This window comes from Dipteris shenzhenensis, chromosome 30 (assembly GCF_047967505.1).
Source record: "Dipteris shenzhenensis isolate YYH24624 ecotype China chromosome 30, Dip_SZ_1.0, whole genome shotgun sequence".
Taxonomy (NCBI): Eukaryota; Viridiplantae; Streptophyta; class Polypodiopsida; order Gleicheniales; family Dipteridaceae; genus Dipteris; species Dipteris shenzhenensis.
This window is the reverse complement of record NC_141625.1, coordinates 3985093-4007192: the sequence shown is the minus strand read 5'-3', so window position 1 is coordinate 4007192 and position 22100 is coordinate 3985093. Positions and strand designations below refer to the sequence as shown.

General features: G+C 42.0%; 1 protein-coding gene across 2 annotated transcripts; it reads right to left on the bottom strand.

The window, feature by feature from the left end:
* Positions 1-6671: 6671 nt before the first annotated feature.
* LOC147881623 (U-box domain-containing protein 13-like) lies at positions 6672-16691 on the bottom strand. 2 transcript variants are annotated; one of them, XM_087401185.1, is made up of 5 exons: positions 16116-16691; positions 9082-9198; positions 8209-8637; positions 7940-8101; positions 6672-7800 (listed from the first exon to the last, which is right to left on the bottom strand). In XM_087401185.1, exons 1-5 carry the CDS (start codon positions 16527-16529, stop codon positions 6922-6924), a joined length of 2001 nt encoding a protein of 666 aa, XP_087257311.1. In that variant the 5' UTR covers positions 16530-16691; the 3' UTR covers positions 6672-6921. The 2 variants fall into 2 exon arrangements, with proteins under 2 accessions (XP_087257311.1, XP_087257312.1); XM_087401186.1 differs by having other exon boundaries at positions 16125-16690.
* Between the last annotated feature and the right edge of the window lie 5409 nt (positions 16692-22100).

Below are 22100 nucleotides of genomic sequence, written 5' to 3'. Positions count from 1 at the left end.
AGAGGTTATGGGAGAAGCCAACTAGTTATGCATATTCCAAACAACTAGAATTTTTTGAATTATTATCTAGCAATTTGCATCTATATGGTGAAGGTTATTTCTTTGTTCAAAAAGATTGATCTTTTGTAAAGGGATTAGACACTGCCATTAACCTTCCCAAATGGCCTCCAAACTCAAAATAGATAAGTTTGAGGGAGAGGGGTTTCACACTTGGCAAACCAAACTGAAATTTATTCTCATGAAAAAGGGAATATGGAAGGTGGCTAATGGAAAAGAAACTAAACCTACAACTAGGGAAGGGGAAGCTTCATGGCTTCCTAAAAAATGAAAAAGCACTAGCCATAATTGCTCTTGGATTGAATGATTCGTTTATCCACCACATTGATGGATGTGAGACTACTCATGCTGCATGGACTCATCTTGAGCATGTTTTTGGAGCACAGGGGAGATGCTCTAAGTTTAGCTTGCTCATCAAGCTCTTTGATTTAAAATTGGATAGAGGAGAATCCATCTCTTCACATCTAAATTCAATGAAGAGCATATTGACACAGTTATCTGGCATCAAGTTTAATCTTGATGAAGATATTGTAATTGCCATCTTATTTAGAAGTCTAACTGAAGAATATGGCACTATTGTCACCACACTCACCAATATACCAGAGATTAGTTTGGTGGAAATTGAAGCATCCCTCTTGGAAGAGGAAAGGAAGATCAAACAAAGAAGTGACTACAAAGAAGGGGCATATTTGGCGAAAAGCAACTTCTTTGAGGCAACATACATTCCTATTACTTACGTATGCATACGATGTGGTTATCTTTGCAGAGACACTATGACGACGACCAAAAAATGATGCAACGAATGGATCAAGTCTATTAAAAGTGGTCTATCTTTAATGTGAAAGAACAAAGGAAATGGTTTTCAAAACAATAAAACACAAAGACCTAGCACATATTATATGTTTGGGAGAGGACATTGAGGACATTGAGGCCATTGAATACTTCAAATACTTTAGCACAAATGCTCTAAACTAAGGATCCATGCAAGCTAGACCAATTGTAATCCAATCACAACGGCATTCATAGGTGGTATCTCAAATCCTATAATTAGTCAAATAGCTTCTATTTCACAGAGTGGAGGTATATGGTAGAAGCATCTCCAAGAGAATTTGGAATGACATTGAAGAATCCACAAGACCTGTAGATCTGAAGATATAAGGGGGTCAATACCACTACTCTCTACTCCATCCTCTTGCTAAGGAAAAGGCTTAGGCCATTAAAAATATATGCCTCATAGAGTTTACGGACATATAATAAAGGTCATGGACATGCCCAATGATAGGCTAGCAAGACTTGCTAGTCTTGGAGATAGTTTATGAACATATGAGAAAGGTCAAGCACATCCCCAATGATAGGCTAGCAAGACTTGCTTGGGTGATAGGATCTCAGTAAGGCGCAAAAGATAGTTAAAAGTAAGAATGGAGAAGGAAATCATTGGTTGTCGCTTGCATTTTGCTCTACAATATTAGTGGGAATAATCTGCTTGATGTTCTAAATCCTAGTGCTATTCCATGCACATCAACCTTGATTAGTGGGAGACCTACACACCACCCAAGGAATGGGTGTACACACACTTGCAAATGCCAATGACTCACAAGATAGACATGCCATCACTCTAATGTGCAATAGATCCCACTAAGTACTAAAATGTTATGACCACACATCATTAAAATTTTAAATCTAACCTGAACTTATTGCAAACAAAAAAGAGAAGCACATGTTTGCAAGCATCCTATGGTTTTGTCACCACATCAGCATCACTGATGTGAAATTAATTCCTCATAAGGTTTAGGGTTATATTTTGGGCAACTTCCTTTCGGGCTTAAGGCTTATGGTATATGTGTTAGGCAAGTCCTTTAGGTTTTAGGGTATATATGTCCTCTACATGACTAATCTAGTCACACTAAAACTAGTGTTCAACTAACACATGCGCTAAAGCAAGTACTAAGCCTATACAACTTATTAATGTATTGTAAAACAAGTACAAATAAACAATTCAAAATTTATGCAATAAGTACTATTAAAATGTTATGAGCACACGTTTTGGAAATTTTAATCTAAATTCAGCTATTGCAACCAAGAATATCGAGCATAGATATAGTTTTGTAAGCAAAGATGCTATGGTTTTGTTTAATGATGGGAAAATCCTCATAATTCACCAATGATAACGTTGTTGATGCTCCTTTCCTCCTCTTGAGAATTAGTCCTTCCCTTCTCTCTTATTGGTTTCCCCTTTGACATAAAGTCTCACTTTATTATAATAGAGAAGGTCTTCTTCAAGTTTAAAGATCCTTTTGAATGGGCCTATTGGACCATGTAGTTCCTTACAACATCATGTAGGTCCTTATAGGTCTTTACAATGCCATGCAGGTCCTTATATGACCCTAAATCTAAACCATTATAAAACCCTTAACTGTTATAAAAAACATGTTTTTCTACATAAGGCCATGGAGGTTACACTTTTATAAGGCCATGTAGGTCCTTATAGACCATGTAATTGACTAAGGTTCTATTAAGAGACTAATCAAGTAATACTAATACAGTGTTCAACCAGCACACATGCTAAAACAAGTACTAATACATTGTTCAACCAACACACATGCTAAAACAAGTACTAAAAATAAGCTTATACAATTTTATAAATTCTTAAGCAATTCTAAAGATGCTAAACAGTGCTAAGATAATATGAGCACACTTAAAAGTTTCAATCTAACTGAACTTATTACAAGCAAAAAAAAGAACCACATACCTCGCTGGGACTAATGGAATCCAAAGAAGATGATGCATGAACAAAGCATACACCTCCACTACTAAAAGGGGTTGATGATGGCACCGACATCATAATTCAAACACAAATAAGTACAATTCACAACTAAGACAAAAAGGAATAAGAAAAGAGATACAAATATATGACTTTCGTCTACATGTGGCCCACCAATGCAATGGGTCATGCACATAAGCTCTAGGTTGATCCTACGTCCCTCCACTACAATTCCACCACCAAGCCACATGCAATTATAATTTATCTTAAGTCCCAATACAAACGCTACATACAATTACTTTACAAACTCTCGCGGTGGTCACTCTTCATAAAACACAAATAGCACGAAACCAATCACGTATCAGAAATACCCCTATTCTTGGTTCTTCTTTTACATTTTCACATGTAATTGATAAACTTCCTCTTACATGTATATGTATTTTTCAATCTTCAATTTTAGACACCCCTCCATATAAATTACATTGAGTTGGTATTTTATAAATCCCCTCATGCATGTAAAATGGCATGTAAGTCACCTCCATATTAATTACATTGAGTCGGTATTTTATAAGTCCCCTCATGCATGTAAAATGGCATGTAAGTCACCCCATCTAAAAAATATCCCTCGCACTAATGTGTTATGTTAGATGTTTATGAGTGACCCCCTTGGGTCCAAGATATAAGAACATTTGGGAGTTATTAGCCATTCTTCCATGGTTAGCAGCCACATACAGACTATAGATATGTGATGTTGCCAATGGTTTACCTGGATAATGTGATGGGGTTTTGTTTTAAATACCTTGGGGTTGCAATGTTGTGGGCCTATCAATGTGCACTTCAGAGATTGTCAAGGGTTTTCCATTCGCTGGTGTATTACCATTCTTGCCCAAGAACATGTCTAGGACAACATTCCCTAATCCTAGACAACTTCTTCACATCCTCATATGAAATGCCGTGGGATGTGGGAGTGAGGTGCTGGGTGCAAACCAATCCTGTATGGTAGTTGTTCTCTCTAAACTACACAAAGTGCCAACATGGACTCTAGGCTTCCAACAAAATGGAGGACAAATGGAATGTCAAGAGCCCTAGCACAGATAGTGGATAGCTCCCTATCAAGGGACACTATGTCAAGATCTCTAGCATAGATAATGGATAGCTCCCTAGGGACACTATGATCTCTAAAAGGGGCACTTCTCCATCCATGGAAAAGGGGAGGAAAGCAAAGGGGGATAGAAAAATGAGACAAGGGATGGACAAGGAGGGATGACAAAAAGAAAGATAGAGGGCAAAGGGGGATGAGAAAAGGAGAAGAGAGAGAGTAGGAGGGGAAGAGGAAGGGGAAGGGAAAAGGGGGTATACGAAAAGGAGAGGAGAGGGAGTAGGAGGGGAAGGGGAAGACGGGGGAAGGGGAAGGGGTATGAGAACTAATAGATATGGGAACTAGTGCTAAGTGAAATTGGTCACAAGGCTAAGAGAAAATTATAAGAGGGAGGGGATATGGGAGGCAACAAATGCCAAAAGGAGGAGTGGCCACAAGGTAGGCATTAAATGCTAATGGTGGGACATGGAAAAGGGCTTCCCATCAAAAAGCATGGAGGCTTGGAAAAGGCCATGCCCCCAAAAGTGAGAACTTATAAAGGAAAGGCCCTCACATTATTTCCTCATTGTATATGGTGCTAAAGATACCTCAAATGAGGTGGCGGGCAAGGGATGATAGAAGATGGGTATATGCACATTGCAAGATGGAAATACCTGTCAAGCATCCTATGCTCATGCACCATGACATGTCACTTGCCACTTCAACTAGATTGGCACCTAGATTGCCTCAATCGACATATGATTTGCCATCCGTTAGGACACATTATTTCCTCTTGGGCAGTCTTCCACCTAGTTTTTAAGTTTGCCAGTACCTTGATCAAGGTATCCTCTTCCAACTAGCTGCTATGTAGACTCCCTCTCACATGTAGGATCCCAAATAATCTCAATCAAGGTATACTCCGCCAAGTGTTTGTCATGTAGGTACTTTACAATACCTTGATCAAGGTATATCCCACCACGTGTTTTGCCAAGTAGGATGCTTCAATACCTCAATTGAGATATTGACTCGCCAAGTGTACTACCACATTGGCAGTTTACAATATCTCAATTCAAGTATCGCACCACATGTTGCCATGTAAATACCTTGACCAAGGTATTTACTTTCCACCTTACTACCCTTTTGCATGCTTTAAGCCACATCAAATTTCCATATGGTTTGCCACACTAGACCCCAGACCTCGATTGAGGTATGTTCGTATTCAGGTATGGTCAAATTGCCAAACGGGCTAGGCATCCCTTTTACCCCTTACCCTGATCGAGGCATCAGTTGCGGCATCCCTTTTACCCTTTACCCTAATCGAGTCATCAGTTGCACGTGGATTGCCACATAGGACTCTTGAGCCTAGAGAAGGCACCATGTATTGCTAGGCCTAGAGATGGGCTAGGCACCCTTTTTACCCCTTACCTTGATCAAGATATCAGTTGCACGTAGATTGCCACATAGAACTCTTGAGCCCAGAGAAGGCACCATTTGTTGCCTTTAATTGATTGAAATACATCGATTGAGGTATAGCTACCTGCTGCCCATTCTTCCAATTCCTTTGTGTTTCAATGGTCCGCTTTCACCCAAGGCCTCTCCTCTCTCGCCTCCTTTCATCCTCTCCTACTCCCCCCAACGTCTCTCCACTCCGCTCCGCTCAGCCCCCACCTCGCCTCCCCCTCCCTCCCACTCAGCTCTTCCCCTCCTTCCCACTCAGCTCCTCCCTGCTCAGCCCTTCCTTCCCACTCACCCCCTCCCCTCCAAACTGCAGCTACATCCCTTCCCTCGCTCCTTTGAATCCGTGCACCCGTGGCATTCACTTCATTCATTCGAATGCAATTTAATGAACTCGCACAAGTGAATTTTCTGCATTTTCTTTAAAAGATGGTGTTTGGAATCATCCCAATGAGAGTTTGAGAGCGCAAGATACAAATTTATGAAGAAACGGTCCCCATTATTATGAACAAGAGATTTTGCTTTTGCAGTAGCACAAATCTTGTATTTCATGCCCCCACAAAACACAGAAATTCACTATCATTATGCCTGATCTTTTGCCCGACACATCAGAATGTGATAGACACTAACTCCAGAAAAGTTTGAGGCTTCCCGAGAAGTTTTGGAGTTGTTTCCATTTGGTTACAATCACTTTGTACATCCAGACATTGTCAACGCAAGGGGTGTTAGAAATGTTAAGGCAGTGGTCACTGTTGGGTTAGTGACAAGGTTAGGGACACTTTTCCCTTCATTGAGGCTTTTCCCCTTAACCATAGTTAGTGGTTTAGTGTGTTAATATAAGCCCTACCCTCATACTCCCCTTTGTTGATTTATTCTCACAGCGATTTCGCCAGTTGTATTGTGCACCTGCTTCCATTTGTCACATACATAAATTAAGAACTGGAAAGTGAAGAATAGTGACGAGGTTCCCTTGTATCAGACTCAAAACAGCTTTCTTGTTCACATCCCACTCACAGGATCACCCCATAACCGAGATTGGCAATACACATTCGTTCTGCTGCTCCAAGAACAAAGCAGCAAAGAAGTTCTCGCATATTTGCATAGAATATAATCCCCAATCAATAGAGAAGAAGCCTTTGAGCACAAGAATAGAAAGAAAGCTACTAGTTGGAAATATAAGCAAAAAGGCATGCCTGAATCAAACAAACAATAATTGATTATCTGTTCATTGCAAGTTCATACTCGTTTAAAAGCAAATGATGTGAATATATATTTGCCTCAGCCTCTCCCTCTCAATAGTCAGATAGCATGAAGCCCAAAGAACAAAAAGCATAATGGATTAACAAAGAAACGACTTCAGATACAGATCACCTCAATGCCTTCCAAAAACTAAGAATAAAAACACTTTACTAGAACACAATCCCAGAAGGCAATCTTTGACCACCTTCACACAGATTTAAGCTGGCATGCCAAGACTGAGGTCAATACAAAAGAACATATATTCAACTCAATTTAGTGATTCATATCAAACAGAAGCCATGATGCCACTTGGAATTCCAGGCACAAAAGATCAAGACATTTCTGGAGGGTTTTTCTCCTGCTTGTTCATGTGGTCCAAAAGTGATGATGCCTTCCGGCGGGCTCTCACTGTCCCAGTTGTAACAAGCTCAGTTAATGGACCATGTGCTCCAATCTGTCGAACTGCAGCCATCTGTGCAGCATCATTTGAGCAGAGAGCTAATAAGACAGCAGCTGCATTCTCCTTGTTCCGAGATGAACCTGTTTTGATTAGCTCTACTAAGACAGGGATGGCAGAGGCCTGGCCAATTGCAGCTCTGCCTTCTGGATGCGTAGCTAGGATCGCTAGGATTGCGAGCGCTTCATCCACCATTTCCGATGATGGGTCGACCAGAAGCTGCATCAGAGGAGGAACAACAGAAGCCCTCACTGCTCTTGCTTTGTTCCCTTGGAATATTGACAGATTGAAGAGGGCAGTGGCAGCATCCTTTTTTCCTCTTAGCGTGCCATCGCGAAGTAGACGGACCAATGCAGGTATGGCCCCCGAAGCACCTATGGTCACCTTGTTATCATCCACCACAGAGAGACTAAATAGAGTTGCTGCAGCATTTTCTCTAGCTTCCATGCTTCCATTCTTAAGTACTTCCACTATAGGATCAATAGCACCAGCTGCAACAATCACCCCTTTATTGCCTTCATGTATAGACAGATTCAGTAGTGCTGTTACAGCATGCTCTTGTGTGCGCTGATCCTGGGATGAAAGGAGTCCAACTAGGAGGGGGATTGCACCTGCCTCTGCAATACAAACCCGGTTTTCTGGACTTCTTTTTGCTAGCAAGCGCAATTCTCCAGCTGCAGCTCTCTGCACATCCGGTTGACCATGGGAGAGTTTTTGCAGCAGAACCTCGATTGCCTGACGATCCCCAGGAGTCTGCAATCACACCACATCATCAGAGTGTGATACATTCTCTTCATATTGCAAAAACCACATCCGACGTCACATTAGGCACAAAACAAATGAAAGGTTTGAGTAAAAGGCTGAAGTATTTTGAAAAAAATCCATGATCCACCTTTTTTGGCAGCTCAATCCCATGAGTCTCACACCACTGAGCAATCAAGCTTTTTAGCACATAGTTTGGTGTCAATATCAGGTGGGGCAGGACTTGTTGCGTCTTTGGACAAGTTTTGTTCCCTACATCCAGCCACTTCTGGATGCATGCTCTTTCATACGTCTTCATAAAAGACAAAAGCTCATTAGCACGTAAATTTGTTTAACTGCAGAGGACGCTAAAAAGGAGGGAGGGGAGAATGACAATGTAATGCTAGCAGAAAGACAAACCTGACCAGTTGCCACTATAACAGGATCCTTCATCAATTCTAATGAAATCGGACAGCGAAAATCATCTGGAATAACAGGAGAACCCAACTTTTCGATATGGGTGCTCTTCTCGTTGTCAGCTACATCCACTAATGCATTGTCTTTCAATGCTAGGTCTTGGAACCATTTCAACAATAGAGCCATCCTCTCGGACATTTCTTTCCGCTCCCCATAATTACTAGAAAGGATGGACCTTAAGGCCCGTGACTCTTGCTTTATTTCTGACAAAGTCTTGAGCTGCAGTTTTTCAGCCAACCTTTCTAAAGCTGAATTGCCAACCGTTTTATCAGTGCCTTCTGATAATACAACAGCAAGATCACTGTAGAGATCCATATCTTGTGAATCAGCTCTTCCCTTTGCTCTTTTCAACTGAGCATGCACAAGCTCAACCTGCAGAGAGCCCCATTTGCAATATTGCAATCAAACAGTAACTGTCAAAATGCCTTCTTATTAAAATCAATCAATGCCAAATATAGGCTCAAAGACTGATCAGAATACGTTCTGTGCATACTTAGGTATATGCATCTACCTGTTGCTATGTACACAATAGCTTAAATATACATTGTGCATACAGGAGAAGTATAAACCAAGATTGGATGAGGCCAACCCAGTCCCGTTTGCCACAACAGTTTATGAATAGCTAGATGATATTCCAACTTTTCTTGACAGAGAAACTTTTTTGTCAACAGCTCAAAGCCAAAACCGTCCCCTACACTTCATGAGATTTTGCTTCCATTCTAGAACTTCACCAGATTTCCTAAAAATTGCCATTTCATGAAATGAATAACTCTAAAATGCAAAATCCTCAGTAGAAATTGCAAAATTTATCCACACCTGCTCTCGTACTTCATCAGATATGTCAAGCAGGCTATAGGGCACAACATCTAGTGCCTGCTCCAGCTCAGCTGTTACAGATGAGAACCTGTTTACAACCACTTCTCTTTCCAAGACCTTGCAACAAAAACATTCAAAAAAAGGAGTCACAAAGAGAAAATCAACATGGCCTCAATGCTGCAGTCCTAAAACAAAGTTAAAGTAAACCACCAAGAAATAACTTTGCCACTCTACAGTGGCTGGATCTAAACTTTGTACAACCCATCAAACAAGGACCATTGTGTACTGCAACTACTGTCAAATTGCACAATATTTGGTAAAAACAGGGTCATTTCGCATACCCTAAAGTTTGACAAACTCTGACAACACAACAGGATTTACGAAGGAGATGGCCAGAACAACATTTTCTTGTCTGTGAGCTCAATAAATGATGATTATTTGGACAAATTCATGATAAGATCAAAATGGTAAACACTGTGTCTTAATTGCCCAGGCATCCATGTATAATTTTCCTTGTGTAGCTAGAAAGCCATAACCTCATTGGTGATTACTATACCTTGAGTTTCTTGATAGTGGTTGTTCACTTGTCAATACATAAGTCAAAAGGCCAAGATATTTTATAACGGCTAAGCATATGGTGGAGGGGCAGACACAAATCAAGATTCCTGTTGAAAAGGTAGTGAATCAAATCTCAAAATGTTCAAATATTTCAGCATAAGAGGAGAAGCCATGTAATGGTTAAGCGCATGCCGCTCAAACACACACACACACATGTACATACATATATACACATATATGGGAATGGTGATCGGGACTTGCAATAAACAAGTGGACGTCACCTTTGATGGGAAGCCCCTGGAAAAAGTCCACACACATAAATATCTAGGACTGGGTTTCACTTAACAACTACAAATGAAATGCATACGTGGAAAAGGAGGCTTCTTGGAGGTTTGAAAGCCTTATATAGCTTCCAAAACAAATGAAGGAAAGCACATCTGTGCAATTGGGAAATGACAGTTTCTGTACACCATGATTGTGCAGACAGTAATCCTTTACGGATTTGGTACCCAGCTTGGGTACACCAGAATCTCTAGGAGCTACTGCCATAGGATAGAAACTTTACATAAACATTTCCTGATAGGGGAGTTAAGGGGTTGAGGCACAGACACCCTACCCCATACTACTGGCTGAAACACGTATGATATCTCTGGAAGGGGAACCATTCTGGAGAGGGCTCGCTTTTGACTGATCTGATGGTGCAGATATTGTTGTACACCAATGACATAGTCCTCATATCTTCCTCAGCAGAGGGACTGCAGAGACATCTAGAGGCTTTGGAGATGTTCTGCACAGAGAGAGAGATTTGATTGTTGACCTTGAGAAAACCAAGGTTATGATCTTCAACACCTCGCCAGCATTGTCCGGTCAACATAGCTTCACATATCATGACGAGCCTGTGGAGATAGTGCAATCTTAACACATATTTGGGGGTAGTGTTCACCAGGCCATGTTTCACGATGATCCATGCAAGTACGGCACGACTCACACGAGGACGAGGCACTCTAGCCCGACTAGAGAGGCGATGCTTCTAGGCACACTTCCAGGACCCTCCGACGAAGGGTGGGCTTTTTGACACACTGTGAGACTGACTATCATGTATGCAGCACCCTTTTGGGGGAACGATATTTCAGCGACAGAGTGGAGGAGATTTGAGAGGCTACAGGTGACTATGGGATCCAAGATGATTCGGAGTCAACCCTCAGTCCCCCACCAAATTATACAGGCCGAGTTGGCCATGACCCCTCTCCAGGTTGATGCCATCTTTCAAACAGTGACGTTCCTCCACAGAGTTTGGGCATTACCTCAGTGGAGATTACCGAGGCTAGCATTAGAGTCCTCCAGGCGACTAGCAGAGAGCGGTGTTTATACGACATGGTATGCATGGATATCCACGTCGTTTGGTAGCCAGGCATTCAGATGGACAAACTTCCCCCTTTTCAATACAGTCTAGATGCACCACCCGAGATGATCCCACAAGATGAGATCAACTATATCATACGGTTGGACCTCCTCCAACTCCATACATCTAGCGCTTGGGGGAAGAGGAGTTCCCCACCAAGATCAAGTTCTACCATGACCACTTCCTGAAGGTCTCAATATCTGGAGGACAGGAGAGTCTCACATGCACTAAGGGTCGCCATCGGTCAGTTGCGAGTCTCATCACATCAGCTACGGATTGAGGCAGGGAGAGCTACAGGCATACCCAGAGAGCAAAGGACTTGCACACTATGCCAGATGGAGGAGATCGAGACGGAAGAGCATTTTCTATGTGTCTGCCCAGTCTATTATGAGATACGAGGACGATTCTTTCAGGAGGGGCATGGTGGCTTTGGTCCAATTACACGGCTGATCCATTTTCACGATCAGGTCTGTGTTGGGCTCTACCTGATTGAGATGCATCAACGGAGAGACACATTGATGCAACAAATTAGAGAGCAGCAGAGACTGATGCCACAAGTCACCAATATCGACAAGTCACATACTTTTGTTACAGACTTTTATGCATCTCATTGTGTTGCCACTGAGGCTGAGGGAGAGGAGCTTGAGGAGATGAGAGCATCATGGATTAGCAGTGGGAGAGTCCACCACGATGCTGCCAAACAAGGGACACACACTCCACGTGCAACACAGATAGGGACCAGAGCACGCACAATCGAGGTTCGGTCTATCTCAGCTCTTCTTAGAGGCGAGGCATCACCCTTGACGTAGCCCACTAGATCCAAAGATCGAGGAGACCACGCCCTCCCCCACGCGACGAGACAACTCAACAGACAGATACGAGAGCTCCTCACATCTCATCAGAGAGCCACTAGGTTACCTAGATATACGGAACCTAAGCATGTACTAGGAGTGCTAGATCTCGGCACCTGACACTCCTCTATTATTTGGCTTTCACTACTCTAGCATTTCGACACTTGATTCATTAGTCTTAGCGCTTTAACTTTTTTAGCTTTCAGCAAGGGTCTTAGTGAACCCTTTGCTTCAGCCCTCAGTGGCTTGTATGAGTTACCTTTTTGGCGTGTACTTTGTCTCAGAGGCCCGTGAGGCCTCTCCCAGACATTAATACATCTCTCTCTCTCTCTCTCTCTCTCTCTCTCTCTCTCTCACACACACACATACTATGTATGTCCATACGTACTTACGTAAGAACGTATGGATGCATCAATCCAAGAAGATGTACGAACTCCACTTGTCTAAAGAAAAATTGACCACTACATAAAAACTCACACATAAGCAATTTAATTTAGATAACCATAACGTACCCAAGTAAAGAACAGATCATACCCCTGCCTCATAGAATGAATCCCAAACAACCGGAAAAGCTTGCCAAAGCAAGCACCAGCGAAGCATGCCTGAAGACGTTGCTACAGAAAGAAACAAGAAGTCTCGAGTCTTAGGGCAATGCCAAAAAAGATGAGGCATTGACTCTTACAATGACAAATATCCAGAGCAATATGTCTACATGCCAAAATCTGTCCGAAAGGAAGAAACCCAAGCAGGACTCTCGAGAAACAAATCTGCTAACGAAGAGGGAGTTTGCAAGCCCAAATTTGATGCAACCTTTTTCTCCACTACCGAGAAGTACAAGTCATGGACCAAATCTGATTGCCATGAGCAGAGACCCATGGCGGAGGCAACAAAACCTTATAAAAGCTTGCAACTGTGACATCTGCCAATTGCAACAAACAAGAAGCAAGATCATCTGAGTGAAGGGCCCAATCCTTGAGGCGGTCTATAGGCTGAATATCATGAAGCATCTATGATAATATGTGCCGGAGCGGTTTGTAGTGATGTCAGTCTGTAGTGATGTCACATACCAAACTTTATGATTGGCACCAAGAAAAGATAACACCATGCCATCAGCATGAAGCCCATCACGTATGCCTTTTGACCAAATCAGATAAGAGTGATGGGCTCCTGAAGGGCCAAAGGATGTCAAATATTTTTGACAAATGAAGGCATTTTGCAGGCAAAGAACTGCCATCCTATCATTCCATTTAAGATGAGAGAGTAAGTGCTTCGGTAAAAAAACATGCGAGAGACAAAAGGACATCCCTTAATCTTGCAATCAATATATCCAAGAAGAAAATCCCAATGTAGGCTGCAAACGACCAAAAGCATCCGTGGACAAATACAAAAGAGCAAGAGTCGCATCCTATACACCCATGGTTGATCACCCTGCATAAATACAAGTATCATTTTTCCTTTATCTTCTAAAACATGCACATGAATATTTAGGATATCCAATCCCCCATGCGATTTTAGCAAGCAAGGATGCTCAACTGAAAGTAATAACTGTCTATCCCAAAGCGTAACCAAGATGGCGCACCAACTGCGTAGGTAACCAATCCCTCCATGCCCTAAAATCTAATGCTCATGCAATAGGAAAGGTTTAGACTTTGAAACTTCACTTATAGGCCAACTGCTAAACCATGTAAATTTAAAACATTCCTCTCAATATTTTGAGTTAAGAAGGAATCATTGGCATAAGCCTATGCAATCAATGGCCTTCTTCCATTGATCCATAATCCATGCAAAGCACATGTAGCTACTAAGTGATCCACGTATTGAAGCATCGGACAAGTAGCTATAGCATATAGCAAACCACTAAGAGGGCAGCCTTGTCGTACAAAATAAGACAAAGTCCAATCATGAGTAAGATCACCAGATAGAATGCCAACAGCTTTACTATTGTAGTACAACCAATTAATAATATGCTGGACTTTTTCCCCAAATCCCAGTGTCATAGTTTACAAGATGAAATTCCATTGTACTTACTACAGCTCATGTAATGCTCATGCCTAAGTTCTCAGCAGAGGTATGCCCATTAGAGATGTCTCCTTCCATGTACGAGGTGTGAAAGATGCCTCCTAGCTGAGAGAAATTTTCTTGGGGTTTGCCAACCTTCATTTAAAGTTTTTTTGTTCGCTTTTACTTGAGCTGCAGGTGGCATTTGACCATTACCATTACTTATAGTAATACCTTCCTTTATCTTGGACAGTAGCAGTTGATTTGTTTATATATACCTAGATGAATCCAGAAACATTCCCAAACTCATCCTCTAAAAACACAACATAGTGCAATTTCAATCTCATGATAGTCACTCATAAGATTAAAAACCATAAACTCCATCATGCATAGCAGGGACTAGCTACTATGAGATCCCCACTGACGTCATCAACGCCCAACAGTGGGTGTACACCATAGTATAAAAATATGGAGTGGCTATCCAAAGGGAGTAACATCAGCTTGTCCAAGGCGATTCAGTAGCTGGGAATACCCCAGGGGGTGGCACAGTGTACAGGTGTAGGCCTAGACCACCCTGTGAGAGACTTCCGCCATATCTCTCCTCAGCTCACATCTCTCACACACACAAGCTATAAATGGCTGGATGCTTTTTAATAATTTAGATAGTGATAATCGATTGTTGTTAAAAATTTCAAAACCCATTTTGTGCTTCCGATATCGGTTGTTGACTCAAGAGCTTTTAGCCATTTCACCTCATAAAATGTGCTTCTCACACTGGAAGGGAACACTGATGATCATGTTAAGCTCAGAAAACCCTCACTTCATCAAGTCGAAGGTGCCACTTAAATACGAATACACATGCAAATAGAAATCTGCCTGTATAATGTCTTTTAGGCTCCAGAACCCAATATATATTCATGAGATAGAAAGGTGGTGACTTCAAAATCAAACGAACTCTCAAATCAGATAAAAAAGAAGAGGGAGTTAATTGAATTCTGCAAAGAACAGGTAATCAGCAGACAGTACACTACATCCCATACTCCATAACAAAATGGTGTAACACTGGAAGAGAAAATAGGAGAGGAGAAGTAGAGTATGAGTGTGATCAGTGAAGAAGTGTATGAAATGCAGCTAGATTGAGAAGCTGTTGTCAAAAAAATGCAACCCAAACTCCCGATACCTCAGGCAGAGCCCGATGGAAGGTAAGAATCCTGAAAAGGAAAAGAGGACGACTGTGCGAGCGAAATGTCAAAATGGGAGAAAGAAGGAGTGAAGAGTAAGAGACAGCCAAGCCTGCCTAGAATCCGCAAAGACAGGTTGTGAAAGAAGTGGGAGGCGATGGGACAGGATTTGCAAAATAGCCCTCGAGGGGGCCACCTCAAGTGATGAAGGGCAAAGATGCGCACCAAGAAAGGGAAGAGGGGCACGAAACAAGCAAGAATGCAAGAGAATAATGAAGGACAAGGGTTTTGGCATAGCTTTAGGCTGTACATCGTTTTGCCTAGAGACAGCAAGCAACACGATTCCTGATGCAAGGTTTTGTCTGTCGCTAGGCCCCCAAAAGTCTTTTTCGGTGAATTTGGTTGGTCTACCCCACCTGCAGCTTTTGCTACACTGAGAAAGCACTGCAAATGTTCCAATGAACTTACCTCCCAGGAATGGGCTTTTTTGGTCCTATCATGTATGCTAGACAATTGGCAAAGACAACCCTAGATTGAGAACCCCAATATTGGTTTCAAACTGTGTGCCGCGCTTGAACTGTGTAGTACCTACCAACCTCCCGAAATCAGATTTGGTACAGTATAAGGTCGCACTTGTTGAGTCAGGTTTTGCGTTTTACCGAATGCACATTAAAATATGTATCAAATACCAAGCGCTTGAAATCGAATTTGATAAGATTAGGGGCAATGGAAAGTCAGGTTGAACGCTTCACTACATAGTTAAACTGAATCGGCTGAATCAAAATTAACTATAAATTGGAATGTGTGTCCGGCCTTCAACAAACAAGGTCTGTCAGTATGAATGACATACAATTAAGCGATGACATATAATTAAGCAGTTTTGAGCAAGGGCAACTTCACTGGATGGAAAAGAAGTTATCAAAGATTCCCCCGATCACAATCAGCGCAGGGAAGTACATGACAATTTTGAAAACGATAAGGACTAATCAATACCAATGAGCGAGCGAGCGAGAGAGAGAGAGAGAGAGAGATGCGCTTCCGCACATCGATTACCACATAAATCTTGCTGCCATCGTGGCAAAACTGTAGCAACTCTCGGGCGGCCTGCAGAGCTTTTTCAAGGGATCTGAAACTGGCCATGGCCTGCTCGGGAAGGTTACCCTTGAACTCCTTCACCTCCTCGAAAAGGGAAGCGAGGAGTTTGACGCGACGGGTGAGGTTACCACATTCGGGCTTGAAGATCTTACGGTAATCACCAATGGAGGCGATGTCGTTGACCAATTCGAAGAGGCGATGGATGAGGATGTGGGAGTCGGAAGGGTCGAAGACATGGGCATCGACGAGGTCAGGGCGGAGGGCAGCGGAGGGGGGATGGGGGAGATCACCGCTGGGGAAAGGGTCAGCGTGTTTGGCATCCAAAAGGGAGAGATCCATGGGGAAGTTCTTGGTTCTCGTCATGCGAAGCTTTGGAGGAGCTTAACAAGCTTCCATGGAGAGCCAGACGAACTTTGCAGCATCAAGAAATGAAGACAGTCCAAGCCCTCATGGAAGATGATGATGAAGACGAAAATGATGATGAATGATGATGATGATGATCATGCTGAGATTTGGTCAAAAGGAAGAAGGAAGAAGGAAGAAGAAGTGATCTTCCATCATATTGCATGTTCTCTCTCTCTCTCTCTCTCTCACACACACACACATACACATACACTAAAAGTTGTAGAATAGTCAAGGCCGCCCACATTCCACCCTCCAACGAACAAAAACCTCTCCGTTTCCAGATCCAAGGAAAAAAAACAGCGATCTTGGCCACATGGTTTAGCAGGTCTCGGCTGCAGTACAGTGCAAGGGCACATTGATCTGTGCAGAAAGGGTGCATCTGGATACACTTGAGACAGGGTGGATTTGGTCACAAGGAAGAAGAAGTGATCTTCCATCACTTCTTACCACCACGTTGAATGACTTTTGTCATTCAAATGGCCTGCAGGCCCTATGGGTGAAATAGTAAGTTGGGAGTCCACCAATAGTTGAGAGAGGAAAAGTAGGGAGTGAAATAGTAAGCTCGGACTTGGAGAGGAGAAGAGCTAGAACAAGGTGGAGATCACGTGGAAATTTGGGGTAGGGATAAAAAAGGATTGGAAATCAGTTTCCCTTGTCCAAGCTGAGCCGCCATCAATTAGGCTTCCCCGTGAGACATGGTAGGCCAAATATTACATGTTCACACACACACACACACGCACACACACACACACACTTACATAGAACAAAAGTTGGAGAACAATAAAGGCCGGCTCTGGCCAGAGGCCCTAGCGGCACCGCAATACACACAAAAAAAAAACCATTCAATTCTCCTTTTTCACCTCGTTTGTTTCACATTAGGGACCATTCACACACGGGCGTCAGACATCCTCATCGTGTTGACTCTCCATGTCCCGACACCCAACGGCATTTGGGTGCAACCTTGGATAGAGGCCCTTTCACAAACGAGCGCGCGACAATGTATAGATTACATTTCATGCTCCTATATCAAGCCAATAAGAGCTGGCCAAGTGCTTATGGTGGCAGCTTGTTTGCCTTGAATTTTTTTTGGGTGGCCTTGGACTGCCACCTAGGTATTCTTCATCCATGTTTGTGCCCGTTTGTGAAGGTGGACAATCCAACATGGAGATTCACAATAAGACCCTGTCATTTTCCGCGCCCATGTGTGAATCCTACCTTAGTTTTGGCCTTCAAGTCTTAGCGACATTTAACACCAATCCCCGCACACAAGAACCCCAAAAAAATCCATGTCTGCTGGATTCAAAGAGTGGAAGCCTCACCTGTCCGCACCCCGATTCACAAGAGTTTTTTCTTTATATGTTAAATGCTACACATTGTTTGCATCGAAACCAGCTATCATGGCTAGTAAGGCTATCACACTTGCTTGCCTGGGTCCCAGGTTCGAATCCTTGGCAAGGCATTGATTGGCTTAAGCTCCCCAAACGCAAATTTGGGCATTGTCTTGAGGCCGCTCGAGAATCTTTGGAAGGCCAAGCGTGACTCAAATGCCACAACATTTTTTTTCACCGGTGGGCAGACGCATCTGAAAGCCTTTCATCACGTAGACGATACTTTTGATTGGCTGAGCCCGGTGTGAAATGCACCTTAGTGACAGTTCATTTTAAAAGCTAAACTTATTTTATTACTTGGCCAACACTACATCCTTTTTTGAGATTAGAAATCCTACCAAACCATTTGGCACGTTCAACATCGTTAAATCAATAAGCGCATATACTTGGCAATGCATCCATATTAGCAACTAAGGTGCTTTTTATTACATCATTCCTCCAAATCCGTCCTCCAATGAAAGCTAATTATTACTTGGTTGAATCCATCATCCATCCCTTTTCACTCTCCCATTTGACGCCCAACTTTCCCATCGCCTACCCTCTTCTTGCAAAGACCTCTCATTGACACAACCTTGAGTCACTCCAACTTGATCATTTTCTCAAGTACCCATTGTGGTTTCTTCTTCCTTTTGCTTTCTTTTCTTGTCGTTGTTTGTTCTAATGCCTTATTCTACTCTTTACCTTCTTGACCCAAGTCTCGATTTCGCAATCTTTCCTTCTCCTCTCTATTTTACACATCTTCGCAAAAATCCTTTCATGGAGGATTTTCATTTAGATAGTCCCATTCTAGAAGTGATCGTTCTTGCAAGTGTGGCTCTCGAAGCCTTCAAGTATGGATAGTTTGCATGTGTCTTCTTACACATCCTAGATGCTCCAAAGTTATTTATCATTTTTTGGTAGTGATCAACTTTTCTATTTGGTATGCTAAGCATGGAATAGTGCTCTTGCCCACCGCCCACTGATCGTCTAGTTTTTCCATCTTAGAAATGCCCTCACGAATCTCTTGATACGTAAAATAGAACGTTACCGGTAATTGCAGTTGATGCTCGCAACTACGAGACAACTCGCCACAAGTAGCCATAGTCAAATTCCTATTTGACTATCATGCTCATTAGCAGTCTATCCTAAATGTATGTTCAGCAAAATCAACTTCGAAATTGTGTCGCTCCAAACCCTCACATAATGTAGGGACTGTGTGGCAGTTTGGTCTAGCGTAAGCAAACGATGCTAGATTATAGAGGGACCTGCAAAAAATCTCCAAGCATGGCCCTCATTAAAAAAATTTTAGTTTTGTGATAATGAAGACGCTGGGCTAAATCTTTAGACTGCATCACATAAAACATCTATCTCACCATCGGTGCTGCCAATGGAGCAATTCATGAAATTAGTGCATTGAGTGTTGGTATGTGAAGCTCGATCTATTTTCAGAGATTGTGTTTTGGCAATGCTTTGGACCCAGACATGCTTATACCTGTTCCATGAAGGGGGGGTAGGGGGGGCAACGCCCCTCCTAGGACGTCGCCGACGGGGGTTCCAAGGGGGAAAATACATGAAAATTGGTGCATGAGTTGCTTATGAGTGGATATACTGCTTGTATCTTGTATCTTCTCACTTGCGGATAAGAAAGACGCAGGAATGGTTGTTTCTCCATGGACACAGCCCACACTAGGTGAACCACGTATATTAGTGTCTCTTTGTCTCTTCCATTCTGTGCGCTTTCTGTATTGTGTATTTTACACATTCCGCTTCTCGCATTGTTGCTCTGTTATCGTGTTGCTCCTAACGTTGAGCATGGGCATGATAATTGGAATCACTGTCATCATCAACACGACCAAAGCCACAATTACAATATGGCATTCTAAACATCAATAGAAGGCTGTGAATGGCAAATGGTACCACAAATCAATGTTTCCTTTAACACTCACATGCGCAATCATGGGTCACAAGTCACAAGGCGCAACCATCTCAACCAAATGTCTTGCACATTTTTCGATAAGCATTCATGCTTGGCCTCGCTTACATCATGCTATCTTGTGTAACTGAGAGATCAAAGTTACTGATCTTCAATTTCCCATATCTAAACCAATTGATTCCAATGCCACTAGATATTGTACGACCACTGAGTCCACGATGCATGTAGAGGTACACATTTACAATGAAATAATATCAAGATCCCTTCATTCCTCTACTATTCTCCAATAAACTAACCTTAAATTTTTTACCATTCTTTCTTGTGTCTTTTCTCATGGAGGAATTCAGCTAGTAGTCGCACAAAAGGCATAAACCACACAAAAAATGGATGCAAACAATATACATATTAGCACATACACACATCAAACATTGCTACACTTAGAGTCTATTATTTTTCTACGTACGATTGAATTGTGCTTACAGTTGTTTGAGATATATAAAAACAATGCTAAATTAACCAATCCCTATTAACAGGGTTAAACACTCTGACTTTGTATTCAATTGAAATGGGTTGCAATGTAAAGGCTGAACCTCACTCCGCAATCTTTTATCTTCTCTCGGAATAAGTTTTAGTAGATAATTAAGTGCAAACTTTCTCTCTCTCTCATTTGGGATTGCAATACAAAGAATAACTCGGAAATAAATAGAAGATAGGAAAACATAGCCATGAACATTCATATTCTATCTAGGTTCATATGATTACAAGATCAGAACATTTCCCAGAGATCTGCACTATGCCAGTGTGTAGATATCCTTTCCGAAATCGTAAACCAATTAGTAATAGCTATAATGTTTCATCACATGCCTCTTCGAATCTTAAACTACCAACCCAGATCTGGGTAGATAATATGCTGGGTTAATACCTAGCACATCCCGATGGTTAGAAATTTTGGAACAAATTTTTTGACTTGAACCCACTAGATCCTGGTTAGATAATTCCACACTTCATGCTTGGAGTTATAGTTGACCCCCTTCCTAGTGCGACATCTCACTAGTCTAGGACCGTGCAAGCAAAATCTGCTAACAATCCAATCATAAACAGGCTGATATACTAAACAGTTATAGATATTGTTCAATAATTTGTAATGCTGGGGTAGACTCCACCACAGGCGGATCATCTTATCTGGTTTGTCGGTAAATTGAACATCCTCATCTTGTCTTTCCGAATTGGGATAAGCTACTAGTTGGATAACTGGGCTCTACACTACCTCCATGAATCCATTATCAGTAGGCGAGAAAACATGTGGGTGTCCAGTTATTTGATATACCACCTTATCTAGATTCTTTAAAAATCAGGTTCAATTTATGTGTCTTCCACATGAACAATTTCCAATTCAATAGGTTTACTAGCATTGGATTCCATAACTAAAGTTTCTACAACCAATTTGTCTACAGGCAAAAATTCTTGGTCTCTAGCACGTCTGGACCCTTGGCAACATCTAGCAAAACAACATATTTATTTTGAAATTCAGACGATAACAAATTTTTGAAAGGCAAACCAATCTTGGCTGATGATGTCTCTAGTTCCTAAGGTTCCAATTTGGAGTATTCTTCCATCAGGGAATCTATCATCCTCGAGCTCTCTACCACATGTAGCTTAGATTTTAACTAAAACGCCTCCTTTTGTAGTTCTTTAACCTGTTTTTGCAGGAGGAAATCAGAAGTAGCATGCTTGTGATGCTCCCAAGCCTAGAGGGGCTATATGTTCTAGATCTGAGTCCATTGTCTTGTCATATAATCCATGACTTGAGATTTTAGGTTTGCTAGTTCTATATCCGACATAAATGTCCCCAGAATTTTAGATTTGTTGGCTAATCCGGCATCAATTCTTACAATTGGGAGAGGCTACTTGTTCAGCCTATCTATTGGGTTCCTTGCATATTCAATCGGAGCTACAATAGGAGCAACTGTAGCATTTCTTGTGTGGACAGAACGATTGGAAGGCCGCTAGTGACTGCAAAGCTGAAGGATTACCCACAGTTTGAAGTTGTATCTCACACTATTTAGCGGTCTACATTCAAGTTTGTACTTTTACTCCGTTTGGTACCAATTGTACCCTTCAACATCTAGAATTATCTACTCTCAATTACACCTGTTGGTGTTGGGAAGTACATGCTCGAATCTTGGATTGGCATGATGCCAATTACTTTTGCACTTGTATATGTGGGAA